Source organism: Acartia tonsa, chromosome 6 (assembly GCF_053477335.1).
Source record: "Acartia tonsa isolate MP-2025a chromosome 6, ASM5347733v1, whole genome shotgun sequence".
NCBI lineage: Eukaryota > Metazoa > Arthropoda > Copepoda > Calanoida > Acartiidae > Acartia > Acartia tonsa.
In genome coordinates this window covers 35,670,697-35,691,585 of record NC_137265.1, presented here as the reverse complement: position 1 = coordinate 35,691,585, position 20,889 = coordinate 35,670,697, and the positions used below count along the sequence as shown (strand labels likewise).

Genomic DNA, 20,889 nt, shown 5'->3' with positions numbered 1-20,889 from the left:
ATTGTCTGTCTGTTTGTTTGTTTGTAACGAAGGATCTCGCTACCTGCTGAACCGATCGGGTTCTCCTTTACTGGGTAGCTTCTCAGGGGTCTCGGGAAGGTTTATAACTATTTTTTTTTTTGGGGGGGGGGGGGGGTGGGACACCCCAAACCCATTTAAAAAATGAAAAAAACCCCCCCTCAATTTAAAAAAAAAACTAAAATTTAAATAGTGGGGTCGAATAACCCCTTTCCCCCCCCCCCCGAAAAAAAAATATAATTTTTCTTTCGAATCTAAAATACGTTTGATCAAACCTCTTGGGGCAAAGCCCCTAGAGGCTAGGGGCGAATCCGCTAGTTATAACATCAGTTAATAACATAGATAACTGGGTCTATAAGTAGCGCACCAATAACAAGAGAACAACCTTGTAATTAGGATCGGTCCATACGTCCGTAAAGGATAGCTCTTGTCATTAAATTAGGCTTGTTAAAAATGCTCTATCCATTTAAAACTTGATAATTCCTGTAAGAGGTAGGTACGATTTAGAAAATATGGCAACTCCTTTATCATTACCATAAAGTTATTTATGTAAAACATGCTGATTTGGATCTTGTTTGATAAAAAATTGTATGATATAATTATTCTATTCATCTAATTTTTAGAACATTCATTTTTTAGGACAACAAGAAACAAAATTTATCTCAATAATCTAAGTCTTAAAGTAGGTTCTAAACAAGTTTGCTTAAGACTTAAATTCATATTTTGCTCAGTTTTAGATTGGTCATCCTGCAATCTGTTATGGAGCTTCGCTTGTATGGATATTTTAATGCTTGATATATCTAAAATCAAAATAGAACTTAAATAGCCACTAAGGATACTGATGTATAATTTTTAACTGATACTGTTTCGCTACTCAATTTAAACAAGATTGAAAAATAGTCAAAACACGCAATGTCGAACCTGTAACATGAAGGTACAAAAATATGTAATATCTATAAAATTAAAGATCAAAGGACGTCCAAGTTTTTTTTTAAAGATTAGGGATTGTAAAAGTTTAAGGGGGATAAAATAAGGGGTTTCAAAGGTTAGAGGAGGGTGAAATGAGAGGTTACAAAGGTTTGATGGGGGGTAAAATGAGGGGTTTCTAAGTTCTGAGAGGGGTAAAATAAGGGACTACAAAGGTTTGAGGGGGGTAAGATGAGGTATTACAACTACGTTTGAGGGGAAAAAATAAAGGGTTTCAAAGTTTGATTGGGGTTGAATACCCCTGTAAACCCCCCCCCCCCCCCCTCCTTGGACGTCTATGAAAAATATGCTAAGAAGTGTGTTATAAACAGACCGACGGAGGAATCTTGGGCTGTAAAAATTACAATTTGCGTGTTACAAGGAAAATATTTCATTATCTTCAGATTAGCAAATAAATAATATTTCCAGTAAAAATAAGAAGCTCTCTGGGATGCATGTGTAGAACAATGGATAATAAATTAATCCTTCCCCCTTGCCTACATCTGGTATTTAGTAAAAACTAAAAATGAATTGTAGATTTGAAAAAAAAAATAGATTTTGGGGAGGGAGGTAATTCGATTACCCCACCTGTAGACTAAAATTGTACAACCGAATCAAGATTTAATCAAAAAAGTTGTGTTTAAACAAGGATGACAACATCCATAAAAGCGAAGCACTGAAACTGTAGGACAAACGGACATTAACACTTGTATAGTGTCTGAACTGAATAATCAGAATATAAAAGTATAAGATTCGAAGCAAAATTGTAAGTAAATTTGTTGAAAAACTGCTTGATACAGGAAAATGTTTATGGACATACTTACATCTTTAGGACTTGATTATAGAGTTGCTTCGCTTAAAATATTGTTCTTTGTTGTCCCAGGAATCAACATACCAAAAATCAGATCAAACGGATAATTAGATCACATAAAAATTTGTTGTTAAAAAAGTAGAAAAATCAACATGTTTAAAATGGACGTACGGACATTCTGGTAATGATTATAGAGTTGCTACGCTTTCTAAATCGTACCTAACTACTACTACAGTAATCAAACTTTAGGGACCAGTATATATACTAATCCAATATCCCCTTCCTATCTAACAGTTTTGAGGAGGGAGGAGACATTGGGCTGTTTATTTCACTAGTCTCCAAAGTTTTTAAATAACATTTTCTTATATTTTAACATCTTTGGGGACTTTATTAAATTCTGAAAGTTTGGTACATTATGTTGAGTGTCCAGACGTTTCAACCACTAATTTTAATCTACAGAAGGGGAAATTTTGTGCATCATCATTTGGGATGTATATAATATAATATCACCTCACTCCCTATCATTTTCCACACCCCCTATTGTGTATAAACCTTCCCCAAAACTTAATAAAGTATGGAATTTTAAGTTTAATTTAAAACAAATTATTACACAAGTGTACAAGCATGAAAACATAAATTCTGAAATTATCTTGCAATTAAGGCAAACTATATTTATTTTGGATTTAAGATAAGGAACATCGCATCATTAAGTAGCGAAATACAGAATAAATATCACAAAATATCACATTTCCTCAGTGAGCTATGTGATAAGACAATGGCTGATAAACGGATGTACATCCCAAATGATAAAATACCAAATCACCCCCTCTGTAGATTACAATAAGTAGTTAAAACGTTGGACCATAAATTAATGAAGCAACCAATCCAAATTCGTTAAATTGTTAAGTCAATGAATAAGAAAAAGTTGTTATAAAAATTTGACGACTAGTGTAATAACATTTCCCCTTAGGATTTGTATCTCATATTGCAGCCGAGTAAATCCATATTCGTAGCTGGTTTCTAGGCGGATATTGATTAATTAAATAGAAGCCTCGCTATATTTCATACAGTATAAAATTATAATGATTTGTACACAAGTGTATTGCTAAGTAAGATGCCTGAGGCGATTAGGTTGGGCATAATTACATACTTTTAAACAGTAACTGCAGAGTAATGAGCACATACAATAATCACAACACACACACACACACCAGGGAGGGAGGGGACATCGGGCTGTTTATTACACTAGTCCCCAAAGTTTTATATTTACATTTTCTCATTCGTTAGCTTAACAACTTTGGGGACTTGAATTTTGAATTTTGATTGGTTGGTTCATTAAGTTGAGTGTCCAAACGTTTTAACTACTCATTGTAATCTACATTTTGTGTATCGTCATAAACATAAACAGAGATAAAGACTCTGGAAATTGGACAGTAAATCTCACACACACACACACTGATACTTAACTTCGAGATAAGGACTTTTTTATAATTACATACTTTAATACGTTATTAATCTAGAAAAAAAAGTGATAAGGGAACCATAAAATTATCATAAAAAACATAAATAATTCGCACAAAAACTCATGAGAACCAATAAAAATACAACTTTTGTGATTAAAATCATTGGTTGAAAAACACTACGAGTGTACTCAAAGTTCTTGAGCTAATAAGATGGTTATAAAACTTTGGGTATCAATGTAATTTAAAGTTTCGAATTTATGTGGCTTAATTGAATTTAAAAAGAGGTCGTGGCTTGCATAATATCAAAATACATTTTCTAGATGATGTTTTGCTAATATTTAATTAAACTAGCGGTTGCTCCCCTAGCATCTAGAGACTCAAATTGGTAAGAAGGGAGCAGAAAAATAGCCCGAAACCATTCCAAGGCTTGTATTCGATGGTATATGGAATGACAGAAAATAGCCTAAAACTATACCCAGACTTATATGATAAAACCACTCTAGGACCTATATAAGGCATCCCTAAAAGATAAGACTAAATCAGTTCTGAAGCTGTCAAACTCTCAAGCTTAAGACAAAAAAATCTTTACTTCTCTATAAACAAGGATGATCATGGCTGACAGTCAGTTGTATGCACAGCCTGTTTTGTCAGCGGGCCGCTCAAAGCCCCTTATTTTTATTAGGGGGATAGACATACCCTACCTCTGCTCGCTTCATCATAACACCAATTGCCTAAATAACGATCCCCTGCCACAATACTAGATGAGCGAACTGATCAATAACTGATGTCCATGTTAGCAACCTAAATTGACAACAATTTTTTTCCCTGTCATAATATCCACATATATTCTATATCTATTAAACCAACCTAAGACCTATTAAAAGGTTTTTTTAGAATGAGCACAAACAATTACAAAATGCAAAACGATATAAAAAGTCGTCTTAAATTTCAAAAATATTCTTTTTAAAAATGGATATATTATACGTGGAAATATTGAAAAGGTAAAATTTATCGTTAATTTAGATTCCTCATTTTTTGGCCAATTCTTCCATCAAGTAGAAGGGTATGGGTTAACGTGGGTGAACGTTTAGCCTGCTGCGAGCATTACTTTAGTACATGGAAATCTGGTGCAATATCTAAGTAATCATATATCTATTTTAATTATAGAATGAAAATTAGAAAACTGTATAACTCTTTATTAAAGAATTTCAATAAACAACATTTATATAATAAAAGAAATCACAATTTAGTTTAATAAAATCTTTCAACTGATCAATGATGTTGAGGTATGATACATTGTTTTACCACAATTATGGTTAACAAAATAACCCCACGTGTAGATTACTTTTGTAGTATCCTCCTACTTTGCCATTTGCAACAATAACAATAAAATGTTTTTTCGTATTCATTCGAATCCGGTGGATAGGAACCGGTTCTCATCCATACGAAAAAACTATGTCTAGCATCGTATTATATCCAGCTTTCTACGAATATAAAATGTACAATCATAAGATTAAAACCAGTTTTTTTTAGCCGGTGCCTTCGGCACTTTGGGGCTAAAAAAACTAGTTTTAATCTTGTTATTGTACATTCTATATCCGCGGAAAGCCGTTTATAATACGATGCGAGAAATAACTATTAATTTATAAAGTAAACATTTAAATTAAAAAGATTTGATCATTTCTTAATCATTATAGTTTCATTTTGTGAGATAACTAAAAAGTTGTAAATCAATAATGAATTCAAAGATAAGAATTTAAACAAAGTAACATATTTAGGGGGCGAAGCTATTCTATAAGTGTTTGTGTGCGTCTGTCATCCTGTAATCCAGTATGGTAAATTGTTAATGTCAGGACAAAACTTTTATTTTGGTGGTTTCACACGAAGTGCCTGTTTAGGGCTGATAACCCCTAAACCTTATTTTTAAAGAAGGTGTCCTAACTTTTGTGATTTTTTGAAATACCTACCTAGTCGGTGTTTTTAGTAAGTAGTAGATGTAAAATGATCCATAGAATTTAGACATGCAATCGTTTTTTTTGTTTTTATTTTTGAAGTAATTTAAGTTTTTTAAAATTAAGTTGGTTTTAAACGCAACAAAAAAAGAAGAAAATTGCCATTATAAATAAAAATAGTAAGATCTTTAATTTTACACCTTATTTTTTAAAAATTCTGTTGAGTAATTATTAAAAAAATCTATTTGTTCAACCCATTTTATCAAAACTTTGAACTTTGTTAGCTCGTCATGAATGAGTTAAAAAATAACAAAAGATAGGACACCTTCTTTGGAAATTATTGGAGGTAGTGTTCTTGCCTATGCCAAACTCCTACAGGGGGGGGGAGGGGCCTATCCCTGCGAGACATGTACCTGCGGTGCTCCAGCACTCCAGAGCTACCAGTACCTAATCTATAACAAAAGAAAACAACATCCCTTCCCCCTTTATTTTAAATTAAAAATACGGGGGAGAGGTTATCATTGCTTAACAGGGTACCTCTTTTTTGTTTAAAAAGAATTAAAACAATCTACAATGCACTCTACTGAAATTGACATTGGTTAAAAGCAAATGCTCAAAATGGCCATCGCCATTATTTTTCTTCTCATAACCATCTTTTAATGTTTGCACTCATGATTTGCTTGTGCTTCGCTACTACTATTAAACGTAATCATCCTTCATTTGCATTTAAAAGATTAAATAAGCAAACAACATTCACATTTATCTTCTCATAATAATCTTATTATATTTAAAATAAACTTAAGTATCAAGTATCGCCAGGCAGGTATTGTAAGTATAAGAACATCTAACAAAGCAGAGAGCTGTGAGTAGTAAGGGAACCGAGGACATATACAGAGCTGTTGCAACTATTCTTTTAGGAGCTGGCAGAAACTTCTTGGATCTATAACAAAAAAAAAACAATAATGATAACATCCATATGTATCAAAGTAAAAAAATAATCATTAATGGACAAACAAAAAAAATGAGTTTTTGAGCATATATTCAGAAACAGAGAGAGTTTGATATAAATCATATAAAAAAATCGCGGAACCTATCTAAAAAAATAAATATTTTTCTATGCATGATCGACAGACAGACGGATAAATAAATTTAAACAAATATAGAACAACCACCATTTATAGAGTAGACATGGCCCTTAAATAGTTATTTATCGCATCGTATTACAGACAGCTTTCCGTGGATATTAGAATAAAAAATTATAAGATTTAAACATACGACCCCTTTGGCCTAACAAAACTGGTATTAATTTTATGGTCTTTACTTTAATATTCGTGGAAAATTGTCTGTAATACAATGATATACATAATTTTTAGTATGATTAAGAACCGGTTCTAATCCAGCGGATATTAATCGGTTTTGAAGCCATACTGGAAGCACCTGAACTGATGCTTTGACACATAAGAAGTTATCTTCATCCAGACCACAATAATTATGATTCCTAAGGTCTCCATACCCTCCTCATAATTCAGAGGATTCAAACTTAGGTCCTCCTTGTTGCCTCCCTTAATATTATAGAATAATTATGATTCCTAAGGTCTTCATACCTTCCTCATAATTCAGAGGATTTAAACTTAGGTCCTCCTTGTTGCCTCCCTTAATATTATATAATAATTATGATTCCTAAGGTCTCCATACCCTCCTCATAATTCAGAGGATTCAAACTCAGGTCCTCCTTGTTGCCTCCCTTAATATTATAGAATAATTATGATTCCTAAGGTCTCCATACCCTCCTCATAATTCAGGGGATTCAAACTTAGGTCCTCCTTGTTGCCTCCCTTAATATTATATAATAATTATGATTCCTAAGGTCTCCATACCCTCCTCATAATTCAGGGGATTCAAACTCAGGTCCTCCTTGTTGCCTCCCTTAATATTATAGAATAATTATGATTCCTAAGGTCTCCATACCCTCCTCATAATTCAGGGGATTCAAACTCAGGTCCTCCTTGTTGCCTCCCTTAATATTATAGAATAGTGAAGAATGTTAAACTAAAAACTTTTTTAAAAAATTGATGATAAAGTAAAGTTTTAAGATTTCATGAAATGAGAAACTAAAAATATCTTTCGACTAAGATTTTTCTTTATTTAAACATGTAAGTTGCAGTGTTCAAATATGTTAAAATCATTATTTTATTTGTATTCACTAAACCTTAAAATCAAATATCAAACCTATGCAGGAGACCCTGTTGTGTTGCTTTAATGCAGATAACCAACTCTTTAGTCCATTGAAATATTAATTGATGCGCCTATATTTATAGGCATAGCTTTTTTATACTTTGACATCTATGAATCTTGTTAAACTAACCTGAATAACCAAGGTTTCCCTTTGTTTATGAATGGATCTAATCCATTGAATAATCCATCGAATAGCCAGAAGCATAGATAATACTGTATGGATCACATGCCACCCTTTCCACCATGTGCTTTCTATACACAAATTATCCATGAACTTAGGCAATGTAAAACAAGACTTTTTTATACCTCCACTCCTATGTCTACAAAATAATCACCATTTCCTCGCCGCTCGGCTCCCTGTCCAGCATAGCCGCAGCTCTTGGCCCCCTAGCCTGCCTAGCTGTGGGCGCTCGGCCCCCTAGACATATAACCTAACCCATGCTAACCTAACCTTAAACGGGGGCGGTATATAAAAAATTTCAAAGAAGGTGTATCAACTTTTTTTTTATAGCTAGCCAGTTCTTTTAGTAAGTAGTAGATGTAAAATTTTTCATAGAATTCAGATATGCAATCGGTTTTTTTGTAGACCTCTTATTTTTTAAGTAATTTAAGTTTTTAAAAAAAATAATTAAGTCGGTTTTAAGGTACTAAAATGCAACAAAATAAAAGAAGAAAATAGGCAGTAAGAACAAAAATAGTAAGATCTTTAATTTGACACCTTACTTTTAAAATTCTGTTGAGTAATTATTGAAAAAATCTATTTTTTTAACCTCGGTTTAATAAAAACTTTAGACCTAAATATTTTCTCAAACAGACATAAAAAACATGGGTTCATATATACCTTTAGAATCAGAAAAATATTACGAATCCATTGTAAGCAAAATTGAAAAAAAGTAAAAAAATAAAAAAATAAACAAATGACCAATTATATTTTTTGTTCAGGCAACACTATCCTCTTCCCTTTTTTACCCCCTCTTTACCCCCTTCCCATTTTTATACTCAATTCAAGAATTAAGACGTTGCCTGTACAATATAATATGATATTTTCATATAATTCCTTTTATTGTAGTTTATATAATATATTGTAAACTTTTTTTTTCAATTTTGCTTACAATGGATTCGTAATATTTTTCTGATTCTAAAGGTATATATGAACCCATATTTTTTTACCTGTGAAAAAATAAAATTAAGTTCAAAGTTTTTATTCTCGTGGGTTTAAAAAATCGATTTTTTCAATAATTACCTGACAGAATTGAAAAAGTAAGGTGTCAAATTAAAGATCTTACTATTTTTGTTCATAATGACCATTTTCTTTCTTTTTTTTGTTGCATTTTAGTACCTTAAAATCGACTTAATTTTTTTTTTTTAAACTTAAATTACTTAAAAAATAAGAGGTCTACAAAAAAAAAACGATTGCATATCTGAATTCTATGAAAAATTTTACATCTACTACTTTTTAAAAGAACCGGCTAGCTATAAAAAAAAATAGTTGATACACCTTCTTTGAAAAAAAAACGCCAAAACAAGTAAAGCATATTAGTTTTATGGACTCCAGCGAAAAACAAAAAACAGATAGAAGAAAATTTAGAGAAGCTTTGCTGACACTAGAAGAACTAAATTACCTGAAAGTTGTGGTTTTATGACAACAATGAGGGATAGAAACGCGGGAATCAAAAAGAGCGGGATCCACAAGCAGGAATTGTCGTCTTCCTTCAGAAAAATGGCAGCAACCATGAAAAATATGACCATAACAGCTGATAATGCGCGAAAAACAACGAATTCAATATCATTAAGAAGGTCATGTTTTGTGAATGTTGCATCCTATTTTTAAAACATAAAGAATAAAATTATTTTCTCTGACAATTTCATTACAAATTTTAATGGTAGTTTAATTAAAAGTTAGAAGACTCTGCACAAAAAAGGTTTAAGTGAAAGCCCCCATTCATCAAAAGTTTCGTGATTTATTATTATTATTCTTTTTCCTTTGATATTAAATTTATATTTTCTTCATTCTCTCCATCTTCTATCTTTTCCATGATTTCTTTTTTGGGTCTAAGTACAAAATTATACATTTAATTTTTAATAAACACTAGTTTCTAGGCAAGTAGCCTCTAGGTGAGGGCAGGGGGAAATCAGAAAATAGCCTAAGCCAACCCAAGACAAATATATACCTTCTATGAAAAATATCAGTATTTTCTGAGATCTTAAGCTTCAGACTTAAAACTTACCATGTATAATGGTATGTATCATAAGACTTGTGGTTGAGCATTTAGGAGCTCTGTACTTGAAAAAGTATGAAAAAGCAAAAAATAGCCTTAAACCCTCCCAAGACCTAAATTTAAAAGTTAAATATACTGATAACATATTAGGGAATTTATGAAACTTTAAGTATTTTCCGAGATCTTTAGGTTCAGACAAAAAACTTTCTGCTTTATATTATAGATTAAGAAATCTTTTTAAAGATATAATAGGTATAACATTTAATGAACATAACATAACCTTTATTTAAATTTAGCATGGTCAAAAACATATAATAATAAAAATTATTATTAATTGTTAAACAAAAGTAAGGACTCACCAAGTCGACTTAAAATTGCAGTTTTATTAAGAACTTTATAATTAAGTGTAATTTACCCTTTATTTTTATCTTTACTTTTCTTAGTCATTTTTTAATCTCATTCCAATATTTTTCATAATTTGTCTGAAATGCATATTTTCTCTTACAAGAATGGCACACTTATGAGAGCGGTACTCAATATAACTAATATATTTAAAAACTAGATAAGAACAGCCCTTTAATTTCTAATACATAATACTAAATCAAATAGGTGTTATTCCTATAATTGTCCTAAGATAATGACGATTAAATTTATGTTTATCCCCAATTATGATACACAAAATTACCTATCGGTAGATTACAATTAGTTGTTGAAACGTTTGAACACTCAACTTAATGAAACAATCAATAAAAATTAATAAAATAAATAAGAAAACGTTACTATAAAAGTTTGGGGACTAGTGTAATAAACAGCACAAAGTCCCCCTGTTTATACACACACAAATAGGTTTTTCTGTAACATAACTTATCTTTTACATAATTTCACCATGTTCATACTGACAAGGAACAGACAGATATATATACATTCTGTTACTTTCATATAATATATATAGATAACTTTAGGCCATTCTTTGGTCAAAATTGTTAAAAGCGAAGCTTTTCTATAATGTCCGTCCGTACGTCCGTCCGAGATAGATAGCTTTTATTCGTTAATTTAGGCATGTTAGAATTGTCCTATCGATTTCAAACTTTGCATGGTGATTCCTGTAGTAGTTAGGTACGATTTAGAAAGCGTAGTAACTCTATAATCATTACCAGAATGTCCGTACGTCCATTTTAAACATGTTGATATTTCTACCTTTTTAAAACAAATTTTTATGTGATCTAATTATCCGTTTTATCTGATTTTTGGTATATTGATTTCTGGGACAACAAAGAACAATATTTAAGCGAAGCAACTCTATAATCAAGTCTTAAAAATGTAAGTACGTCCATAAACATTATCGTTTATCAAGCAGTTTTTTAACAAATTTAATAACAATTTTGCTTCGACTCTAATACTTTTATATTCTGATTATTCAGTTCAGACACTAAACAAGTGTCAATGTCCGCTTGTCCTACCGTTTCAGTGCTTCGCTTTTGTGGATGTTGTCATCCTTGTTTTTTCAGGGCTTGATGCGGCTATGGTTTACAAAGCTACCTCCAAAAACGTAAAAAAATTGCTTATGACAGAAGGTTAGATCAAACCTATAGTGCAAAAATTCAAATTAAAATAAACTTTTTATATTTGAAGGAATTTAATTAATTCAGTATTTTAAAGAATTATATAGATATTAGTACATTTTATAAATTTCGCACTTATTTTACAGGATTTGTTTAATATTTAAACCAACCTTAAATAAGTCTTAAATGATTGTTACACCTTGAATTAATTAAAATGTTTAAATACGTGTTCTGTAATTATTTAAATGTCTAATATGCAATTGAGGATCAAATTAAGTGGAACAAAATATTTGAATCTTAAGGATTTACATGAAGTACTGAAATATGAAATATCGATTATGAAAAGTAAAGAGTTTGGGTAAAATTGTTTACAATTTACAGGAAAGTATTTTCCAGTATCTTCGAAACCTTTTAATATCCGCTGGATTGGAACCGTTTCTCAGTCATAATGAAAAATCTTACGTAGCATTATATTACATAAATTTTCCACGAATATTATGATACAAGAAAAGGGTATAACAAAAAACTGGTTTTAATCTTATAAATTTCCATTTCAATATCCGCAAACAGCTGTCTGTAATACAATGCGATAAATAAGTAATAATGTTAGATAACAAATACACAATACTTTATGCTAAAAGGGCCACAGTGCGTTTTAAGGTGCTTTGACTTTTGTGTCAGAACCTAAATTCAAGTTCAATTTTCATCCACTAGGAGTTACCGCATAATCATAACAAGAGAAGCAAAGATTATTCATTGAAAATTTTAAACAAGTTTGCTTTAATAAAGTTCTTCATAAAACCACTCCTTAAGTGAGATGATTCGTGGCCATTTTTATCAGTTGCTTTGCTAAGGTCACGGAAATTCAGCCTTAAATAAATCATATAGAGAGAGGTTTTATGACAGACATTATAAAAGCAAAGTTGTTCAAAATTTTAAATAAATAATATTTTCTTTTCTAGTCATGATTATGCAGTAACTTCAAGTGGATGAAAATTGAACTTTAAATTTTCAAATCTAATTTTCTCAAAAACGGCTGCATTTTAGATTTTGTTGAAAAGTGAAATGAAGTTACCTAACCTAGGGTAATGAAATGCACTATGTTTCAATTTAGGTTCTGACACAAAAGTCAAATCACCTTCATACGCACTGTTGGGGAGATTGTTTTCATGTATTTTCTAAAGTAAAGTTTTGTGTAACCGTTTAGTCAAATGCGATTATTAAGTCAAACTGTTTTTAGTTTTGACCATTTAATATACATTTGGTCTTAATTAAGAACAGTCGACTTAATAAGCGCTGTTTACTTAACGTTTACACACAACTTTGCAGAAAATACGCGAAAAATAACCCCCTTCAAAATATAACAATATGCAATATGCATGTATTTAATAAATTAAGTTGAGAGAATATGAAATTATCAATAACTAATGACCCAACTATATGACCCACCTGGTCAATAAGTAAGCTCCAGCCAGGGATATTATGGGATAAGACAATGGACGATTAATTTATTTTCTTCACTCAGTATAAATGAAATACAATTACCCCTGCTGTAGATTAAAATTATTTGTTGTAAAGTTTGAGCACTTCTAGTTTAGAACAAACCAATCAAAATTCAACAAAAGAGTCTAAAGTTTTGAGCCATCATATAAGATAACGTGTTTTTGAAACTTTGGGCACCAGTGTAATTTACAGTTCAATATCCACTCCCTTCCTGTTGAACAAAATTGAGTGTGCCCGTAAAATTAGAAGTTTTAGTAGCTCATTCTATTACTAACAGGGATTTTAATGGATAAGACAATGAACGATAAATTGAAGTACAACCCTAATTGTGATGTATACATTCGTTAGATTAAATATTATTGGTGGAAATGTTAGACACTGCTTGTTTGTACAACCGAATCAAGATTTTAAGAATGTTTTTTTTTGTGATAACGAACTAGATATCATTTCGTTAGATAGAAATTTTCTGTTTATTTATATATTAAAATAAAAACAATATATGGGGGAAGAGGTTAAATAGCTGTATGTCCCTACCCCGTAGACACTGTTCGGTTTTTCAATTGGGCCTTTGAATCAGCTAAAAGCACAGCCAAGTAACTACTAAAGAGCAGAAAGCAATTATCTAGCAGACGAAAAAGGTCCCCACCACTGGAACCAGTTAGTTGTCTATACATCTATACTTAAAAAATTTATTGCGATATTAATTCATTTATTAGGATTGTGTTTAAAGCTAAAATCTTAATTTGTTGTAAGGACTGGACACTTGACTCCTGAGCTACATACACAAGTGAACTAGTGGGGACCTTGATATTAATTCAGTTCAATGGATATAGAATATATGTTGATATTATGACAGGGGAAAAGTTGTCATCAATTTAGGTTCCTAACATGAATTAATCAGTTCATAAATCTAGAAAAGGAGAGAATAGGATAAAGGGGTCGGATGGGGGTTTATTATTTTAGCCAGCCACAAGTTTCACTGTTTAAGAGTGCATTGTAATCTGGTGTAAGATCAGGGTAATAATAAATCCATTACTAGTACATCAACTGAAAATTTGTCCCCAAAGTTTTTTTTTAAAAGCGAAGCTTTTCTATAATTAGGGTCGGTCCGTCCGTCCGAGATAGATAGCTTTTATTCGTTAATTTAGGCATGTTAGAATTGTCCTATCGATTTCAAACTTTCATGATGATTCCTGTAGTATTTAGGTACGATTTAGAAAGCGTAGCAACTCTATAATCATTGCCAGAATGTCCATACGTCCATTTTAAACATGTTTATTTTTTTACTTTTTTAACAACAAATTTTTATGTTTTCTAATTATTCTTTTATCAGATTTTTTGTATATTGATTCCTGGGACAACAAAGAACAATATTATAAGCGAAGCAACTCTACAATCAAATCCTAAAATGTAAGTATGTCCATAAACATTATCCTGTATCAAGCAGTTTTTCAACAAATTTACTTACAATTTTGCTTCGACTCTTATACTTTTATATTCTGATTATTCGGTTCAGACACTATACAAGTGTTAATGTCCGTTTGTCCTACCGTTTCAGTGCTTCGCTTTTATGGATGTTGTTATCCTTGTTTAAACTATGTTTTATACGTTTATTAACTTTTTGTTACCAGTATAAGTAGTAAGTACATTCCAAAGTTCTCACTGCTAAATAGTAGATCAATAAATTAATAATTTATAGTCCTCTGTTTTACCGCAGTTTACTCATAAACCCTACTGAGATTACTATAGAACATGAACATATTTAATAATTCATAATCACAGCTTTCCAGTTAATTACTGCAAACATATACAAGGAGGGAGAGGACATTGGGCTGTTTATTACACTAGTCCCCAAGGTTTCATCATAACGTTTTCTTATTTGTTGGCCTAATAACTTTAGATACTCTTATTGTATTTTGATTGGTTGGTACATTAAGTTGAGTGTCTAAACGTTTCTACAGAAGGGGTAACTTCGCCTATCAGAAGGGGATATGTAAATCAATTTATTGGCCATTATCTTATCCCTTTAGATCCCTGAAAAAAAAACTTTATATGTATACACACAAGTGGCTTTGCCTCTAGCCTCAATTTAGAAAAGAGAATATCATGATATTTTTGCATCGTATTTTAGACAGCTTTCCGTGGACACAAACATGAAAAATCATAAAATCAAAACCAGTTTTGACAGCCATGGGAGGCTGTTAGCCCGAGTTAACAAAACTGTTATTAATTTTAGGTTTTTTATTTCAATAGATAATTGGCATTTATACGAAGCTATACATAGTTTTTCAGTATGGCTGAGAACCGCTTCTTATACAGAGGATTTTAATCGGTTTGGAAGCCATTCTAGAAGAATGTCCCACTCATATTTCAGATAAGTTTCCATTAGTCTTCTTTTCGAAACATAAAATATAGTCTTTAACATTTTAGCATTTTGGCTAGTTAATTCAATTGAGCGATCGTATGCTTGATAAATACTCGACATACTCTCTAAATCACCAAATAGGAGAACAGTGGAGGTACAGTCCAGGCATGTCATTGGTTGAAATCGTGTAGAGATTTGGTTAGGAAACGCTTATTCTTTTTTTCCATTTAGATCGCTTAATGAGTCAACTATAAATAGTCCCCATTCTTAAGATAAGCTTTTCTTGGGTAAATCATATCATGTAAAAAATTATTTTCTAGAATAGTACATGATAAAACTTATAAGCTAGCTATGTATTGAATTCCTTAGGATAAAGTATCCTCAAAAAATTCGTCACGTATAACTTAAATGCAAAATATATATAAGGTGATTGTCTGCTATGGACTCTCTTTTTTTAAGTTAGACTCGTATTTTGGGGATAGATGGACCATCTAAGTATTATGTCTATAGCTTGATACTCAAAATTTGCTAAAGAAGTTGTATCAACTTTTTTGCTTTTTATTTAAGATAGCTAGCCGGTCCTTTCAGTAAGTAGTAGATGTAAAATTTTTCATAGAATTCAGATATGCAATCGGTTTTTTTGTAGACCTCTTATTTTTTAAGTAATTTAAGTTTTTAAAAAAAATAATTAAGTCGGTTTTAAGGTACTAAAACGCAACAAAATAAAAGAAGAAAATAGCCAGTATAAACAAAAATAGTAAGATCTTTAATTTGACACCTTACTTTTAAAATTCTGTTGAGTAATTGTTGAAAAAATCTATTTTTTTAACCTCGGTTTAATCAAAACATTAAACCTAAATATTTTCTCATACAGACATAAAAAATATGGGTTCATATATACCATTAGAATGAGAAAAATAATATGAATCCATTGTAAGCAAAATTGAAAAAGTTTAAAAAAATTGTAATAAAAGATAGAAAAAATAAAAAAGTTAATTTAAGAATTGTAACTACTAAACTAGCCAATCACAAATCGCAAAAATTGACGAATCGGGAAGCTTAATCTATAAAATTAACCTATAGAATTGCCAGAAAAAAAGGAGAACGTTCATACAATATATACAATAGATACTACAATAAATATAGTGATATTAAAGAACATGTAAAGAATGAAAAATTATGAACAAATATGCATCAGTCTGTTTATAAACTTCAAAACAATGCAGTTAAAAATACATTATTGTTTCTTGTGTTTAAAAAATATCTGCTACATTGCACATTGGGGCAAATCAACCAAAAATGGGATTTAATTATTTAGTACCCTTAAAATTCATCTCACAAAAATTTCATTTTATACTTTTTTGTAGGTAATTTAACAACAAACAAATTTGCTTTTATGTTTTTTTCTGTCATTTGAAAGGAACATGGAGATAAAGGTCATTTTATGAAGGTAGATAGAAAATTACCAGATTAACCCCTCCCAAAAATAGCCCCCCCTTACCCTATCCATCTATCTATCCATCAATCTATCCATCTATCTATCCATATATCTATCCATCTGTCTATCCATCTATCTATCCATCTATCTATCCATCTATCTATCCATCTATCTATCCATCTATCTATCCATCTATCTACCCATCTATCTATCCATCTATCTATCCATCTATCTATCCATCTATCTATCCATCTATCTATCCATCTATCTATCCATCTATCTATCCATCTATCTATCCATCTATCTATCCATCTATCTATCCATCTATCTATCCATCTATCTATCCATCTATCTATCCATCTATCTATCCATCTATCTATCCATCTATCTATCCATCTATCTATCCATCTATCTATCCATCTATCTATCCATCTATCTATCCATCTATCTATCCATCTATCTATCCATCTATCTATCCATCTCTCTATCCATCTCTCTACCATCTCTCTATCCATCTATATATCGATCCATCTATCTATCCATCAACTATTCATCTCTTTATCCATCAACTATCAATTTATCCATCCATCAATCTATCCCTCTATCTATCCATCCATCTATCCATCTGTCTATCCATTTACTTATCCATCTATCTATCCATATATCTATTCATCTACCTATCCATCTATTTATCCATCTATCTATCCATCAACTATCTTGAATTTCGTGTTTAAAATGTCTAATTAGGGGTTTTGGTTATCAGAGCAATATGAGAATTTTTTAGTAGCGCAGCTACCCTATCACTAGCTTTTTGGGCCCTTTAAAGTGTAACTAGGTTAATTGTAGTCCGATTTTAGTGTTCAAAGTGTCAAATTTGGGGTATGGAATTCATTTCAGTAGGAGGGGAGGGGATGGTGTAAATGGGGGTGGATGGGGATCCTTATTTTAGCAAGCTACAAGTTTCACTTTATTTTTATGCTTAATAAATCCATTATAAATGTGGGCATGATTAACATAAATTTTTATTAACTAATATCTATATTTATAATGATATTATGATTCTTGTTTACTGTTTATATGTACACTAGCGGCTTCGCCCCTAGCCTCTAGGGGATTTGCCCTAAGAGGTAATTAAACAAGGATGACAACATCCATGAAAGAAGCGAAGCTCTGAAATGGAAGGACAAACGAACATTAACACTTGTGAAGTGTCAGAACTGAATATTAATGCATGTCTATACAAAATTGTAATTAAAACTGATTAAATACATGTTACTGTTTAAGGACATACTGACGTTTTTAGGACTTGATTATAGAGATGCTTCGCTTATAACAATAGACGTTATTGAAATAGGAATCAGTATTAAAAAAATCAGATGAATAGGATATTTTTAACCATTCAAAACCATTATTTGTTGTCAAAAAAGTAAAAATCAGCTTGTTATAAATGGATGTACGGACTTTCTGGTAACGATTATAGAGTTGCTGTGCTTTCTAAGTCGTACCTAACTGTTGTAGAAATCAGCATGAAAAGTTTGAGATCGATAGGACAATTCTAGCCTGTTTAAGTTAAGTAAAAGAGCTAACTGTACCAGACGTACGGACGGACCGATTCTAATTATAGAAATATGAAAAAAATGAGGGGGATTTTTATTTTTGAAAAAGATCTTTAAACAACCACAGGACCAGTAGATATATTCCCTGAAGAGTAGAATTCAATCAGTTTAGTGGTTAGCGAGATCTTAAGGGATGGGCGGACAGACAAACAGACATCAAGCTACTTTGTATTATATATTAACACCTAGGGATCTAAGGAACAAAACAATAACCGATTAATATGTACATCCCCAATATTGATACATATTTAATAAATACATATTTAACAAATTATATTACAAAATTATTTGTCTGTAGATGACAATTAGTGAATGAAAAGTTTTTACACTCATCTTAATAAACCAACCAATAAAAATCAATTAAATTTCCTGAAGTTCTTATGCTAACGAATATAAAAACGTTATTATAAAACTTTGAAGTTTGGGGACTAGTGTAATTAACAGTCCCCTCCCTTTCTAAATAAAACTGCTGACTTTAAACATGAATACCCTGTAACTACATAATTTAAAAACAAAGCATTACCAATAGACAGACAGAAGACTATTTGCTAATTCCAATTTAGAATAATTATAAGAACCTCACGTTATTTGCATATTAACTTTACCTTTCCGCAGTGAGGAAGGGGACATTGGGCTGTTTATAACACTAGTCCCCAAAGTTTTACAGTTGTGTGTTCAAACGTTTAACTACTAACTTTAATCTACACAAGGGGTAATTTTGTGTATTATCATTGGGGATGTACAATAGAACTTGAAAATATTTATTATTAACTTTAATTCTAAGTCAGAATAAATATTTCCCAATATGTCTATGTTTTTGTGTCTTTTATTTATTTGAATTATATCTTAAGTTTTGACTTTAAAAGCGCCTTTTCTTACAAGCTTTTCGTGCACCCACGTTCAGAAAACGGGCTAAAAACCCCTACGGGGGCGCGGGGGGGGTAAATGAAACCAGTACTGGCGATTAAAATATGTCTTTGGGTAATCAAATATCGTATTTTTAGCCGGTGGCAACCGGTGAAAACATGTTTCCTCGTTCTGTCTTCTTAAATGTTGATTAAAAAACAAACAAATAAAAACTAAAATCTTGACTTCAACTAGACTTATTTAGGACTAATTTCTTCAATTTGTGTTTTTTTCTTTTATACTGTCAAAATATATGTAATGCATAACTCATCAGAAGTTATTTTGTCTAATTACGTTAATTCTAAGAGATTTTATAATACTTTTAAAATTGTTGGTGAAACACAAAAAGTATGCCTTTTTCTGTAAGAAAATTTTTGCATTTCTTGACTTCCATGCATTAGAATGCTTACTTAAAAAGCGTATTTTTACAATTCCTTTGAAATCTGATGTACATTGGGTATGATAATACTCATAGAATGTTTAAAACTTGATTTGGGGGTGGTGAATTGTTGCCCCTTGTTGCCCCTATGTGCATTGCATTGTCTTTTGTTTAGGTTTTTTTCAGGTTTGGTTTAAGCTAACCCTTTAAAGCCGAAAATTATGATTCTTAAAATAAACTTATTTTTTTTATTATAGTTTTATAAAACTTTTTCAATTTTGCTTAGAATAGATTCGTAATATTTTTCTGATTCTAAAGGTATATATGAACCCATGTTTTTTATGTCTGTTTGAGAAAATATTTAGGTCTAAAGTTTTTATTAAACCGAGGTTAAAAAAATAGATTTTTTCAATAATTACTCAACAGAATTTTAAAAGTAAGGTGTCAAATTAAAGATCTTACTGTTTTTGTTCATACTGGCCATTTTCTTCTTTTATTTTGTTGCGTTTTAGTACCTTAAAACCGACTTAATTATTTTTTTAAAAAACTTAAATTACTTAAAAACTAAGAGGTCTACAAAAAAAACCGATTGCATATCTGAATTCTATGAAAAATTTTACATCTACTACTTACTGAAAGGACCGGCTAGCTATCTTAAATAAAAAGCAAAAAAGTTGATACAACTTCTTTAGCAAATAGACCCACCTACAAATCTGATTTAAAAAAAATACATTTCTTAAACTCTATACTGTATGTATTCTTTAAGAAGACAAAAAGATTTTTTCCAAAATATATGTACTGCTTAAATTATATTTTTTTTTCTTTATTGCGTAATAATTTTTTTTAAAAATTGAAACAAAGAACATGGAAAAACAACTTTTTAATTATTTATTTTTAAGTGGCAAAGCTACTTTACAAGTTATTACTATTATTAATTAGTTTATATTTTGTCTTTGTGTAATTTTTATGATAATTAGAATATTTTGCATTTTACGTTCCTATCATCTTTTCTCAATTCGAATTTATTTTTTTGTAATTAGAAATGGAATATATTTTGACAAATTCTCTGGTAGGACAAACGAACATTAACGCTTGTAGAGTTTCAGAACTGAATAAGCAGAATATAATTGTAAGGGTTCGCTTATGAAATTGTACTATGTTGTCCCAAAAATTAGTATTCCAAAGATCAGATGAATAGGATGATTATATTACATGAAAAATGTTATTATGTTTTTAATGGACATACGGACGATCTGGTAACGTTTAGAGAGTTGCTTCCTAAATCATACTTAACTGTTATAGGAATCATCATACAAAGTTTAAAATCGATATGACAATTCTAACATATTTAAATTAACGAAAAGACCTAACTGTTAACTGGATGTACGGATTGAACGGCTCTAATCATAGAAAAGTTTCGCTTTTAAAAACAAGTTTAAAATAAATAAAATTTTAA

At 30.8% G+C, this 20,889-nt stretch overlaps 1 protein-coding gene across 2 annotated transcripts; it reads right to left on the bottom strand.

Annotated features, from left to right (window-relative positions):
- Nucleotides 1–4,439: 4,439 nt before the first annotated feature.
- On the bottom strand, nt 4,440–10,153 carry LOC145323354 (transmembrane protein 220-like). 2 transcript variants are annotated; one of them, XM_080165782.1, is made up of 4 exons: nt 9,068–9,287; nt 7,576–7,697; nt 6,648–6,772; nt 4,440–6,150 (listed from the first exon to the last, which is right to left on the bottom strand). In XM_080165782.1, the coding sequence occupies exons 1-4, from the start codon at nt 9,192–9,194 to the stop codon at nt 6,009–6,011; spliced, it is 516 nt and encodes a 171-aa protein (XP_080021908.1). In that variant the 5' UTR covers nt 9,195–9,287; the 3' UTR covers nt 4,440–6,008. The 2 variants fall into 2 exon arrangements, 1 of the variants encoding a protein (XP_080021908.1); XR_013880926.1 differs by lacking the exons at nt 4,440–6,150; nt 6,648–6,772 and adding exons at nt 7,065–7,227; nt 10,080–10,153 and having other exon boundaries at nt 9,068–9,497.
- Between the last annotated feature and the right edge of the window lie 10,736 nt (nt 10,154–20,889).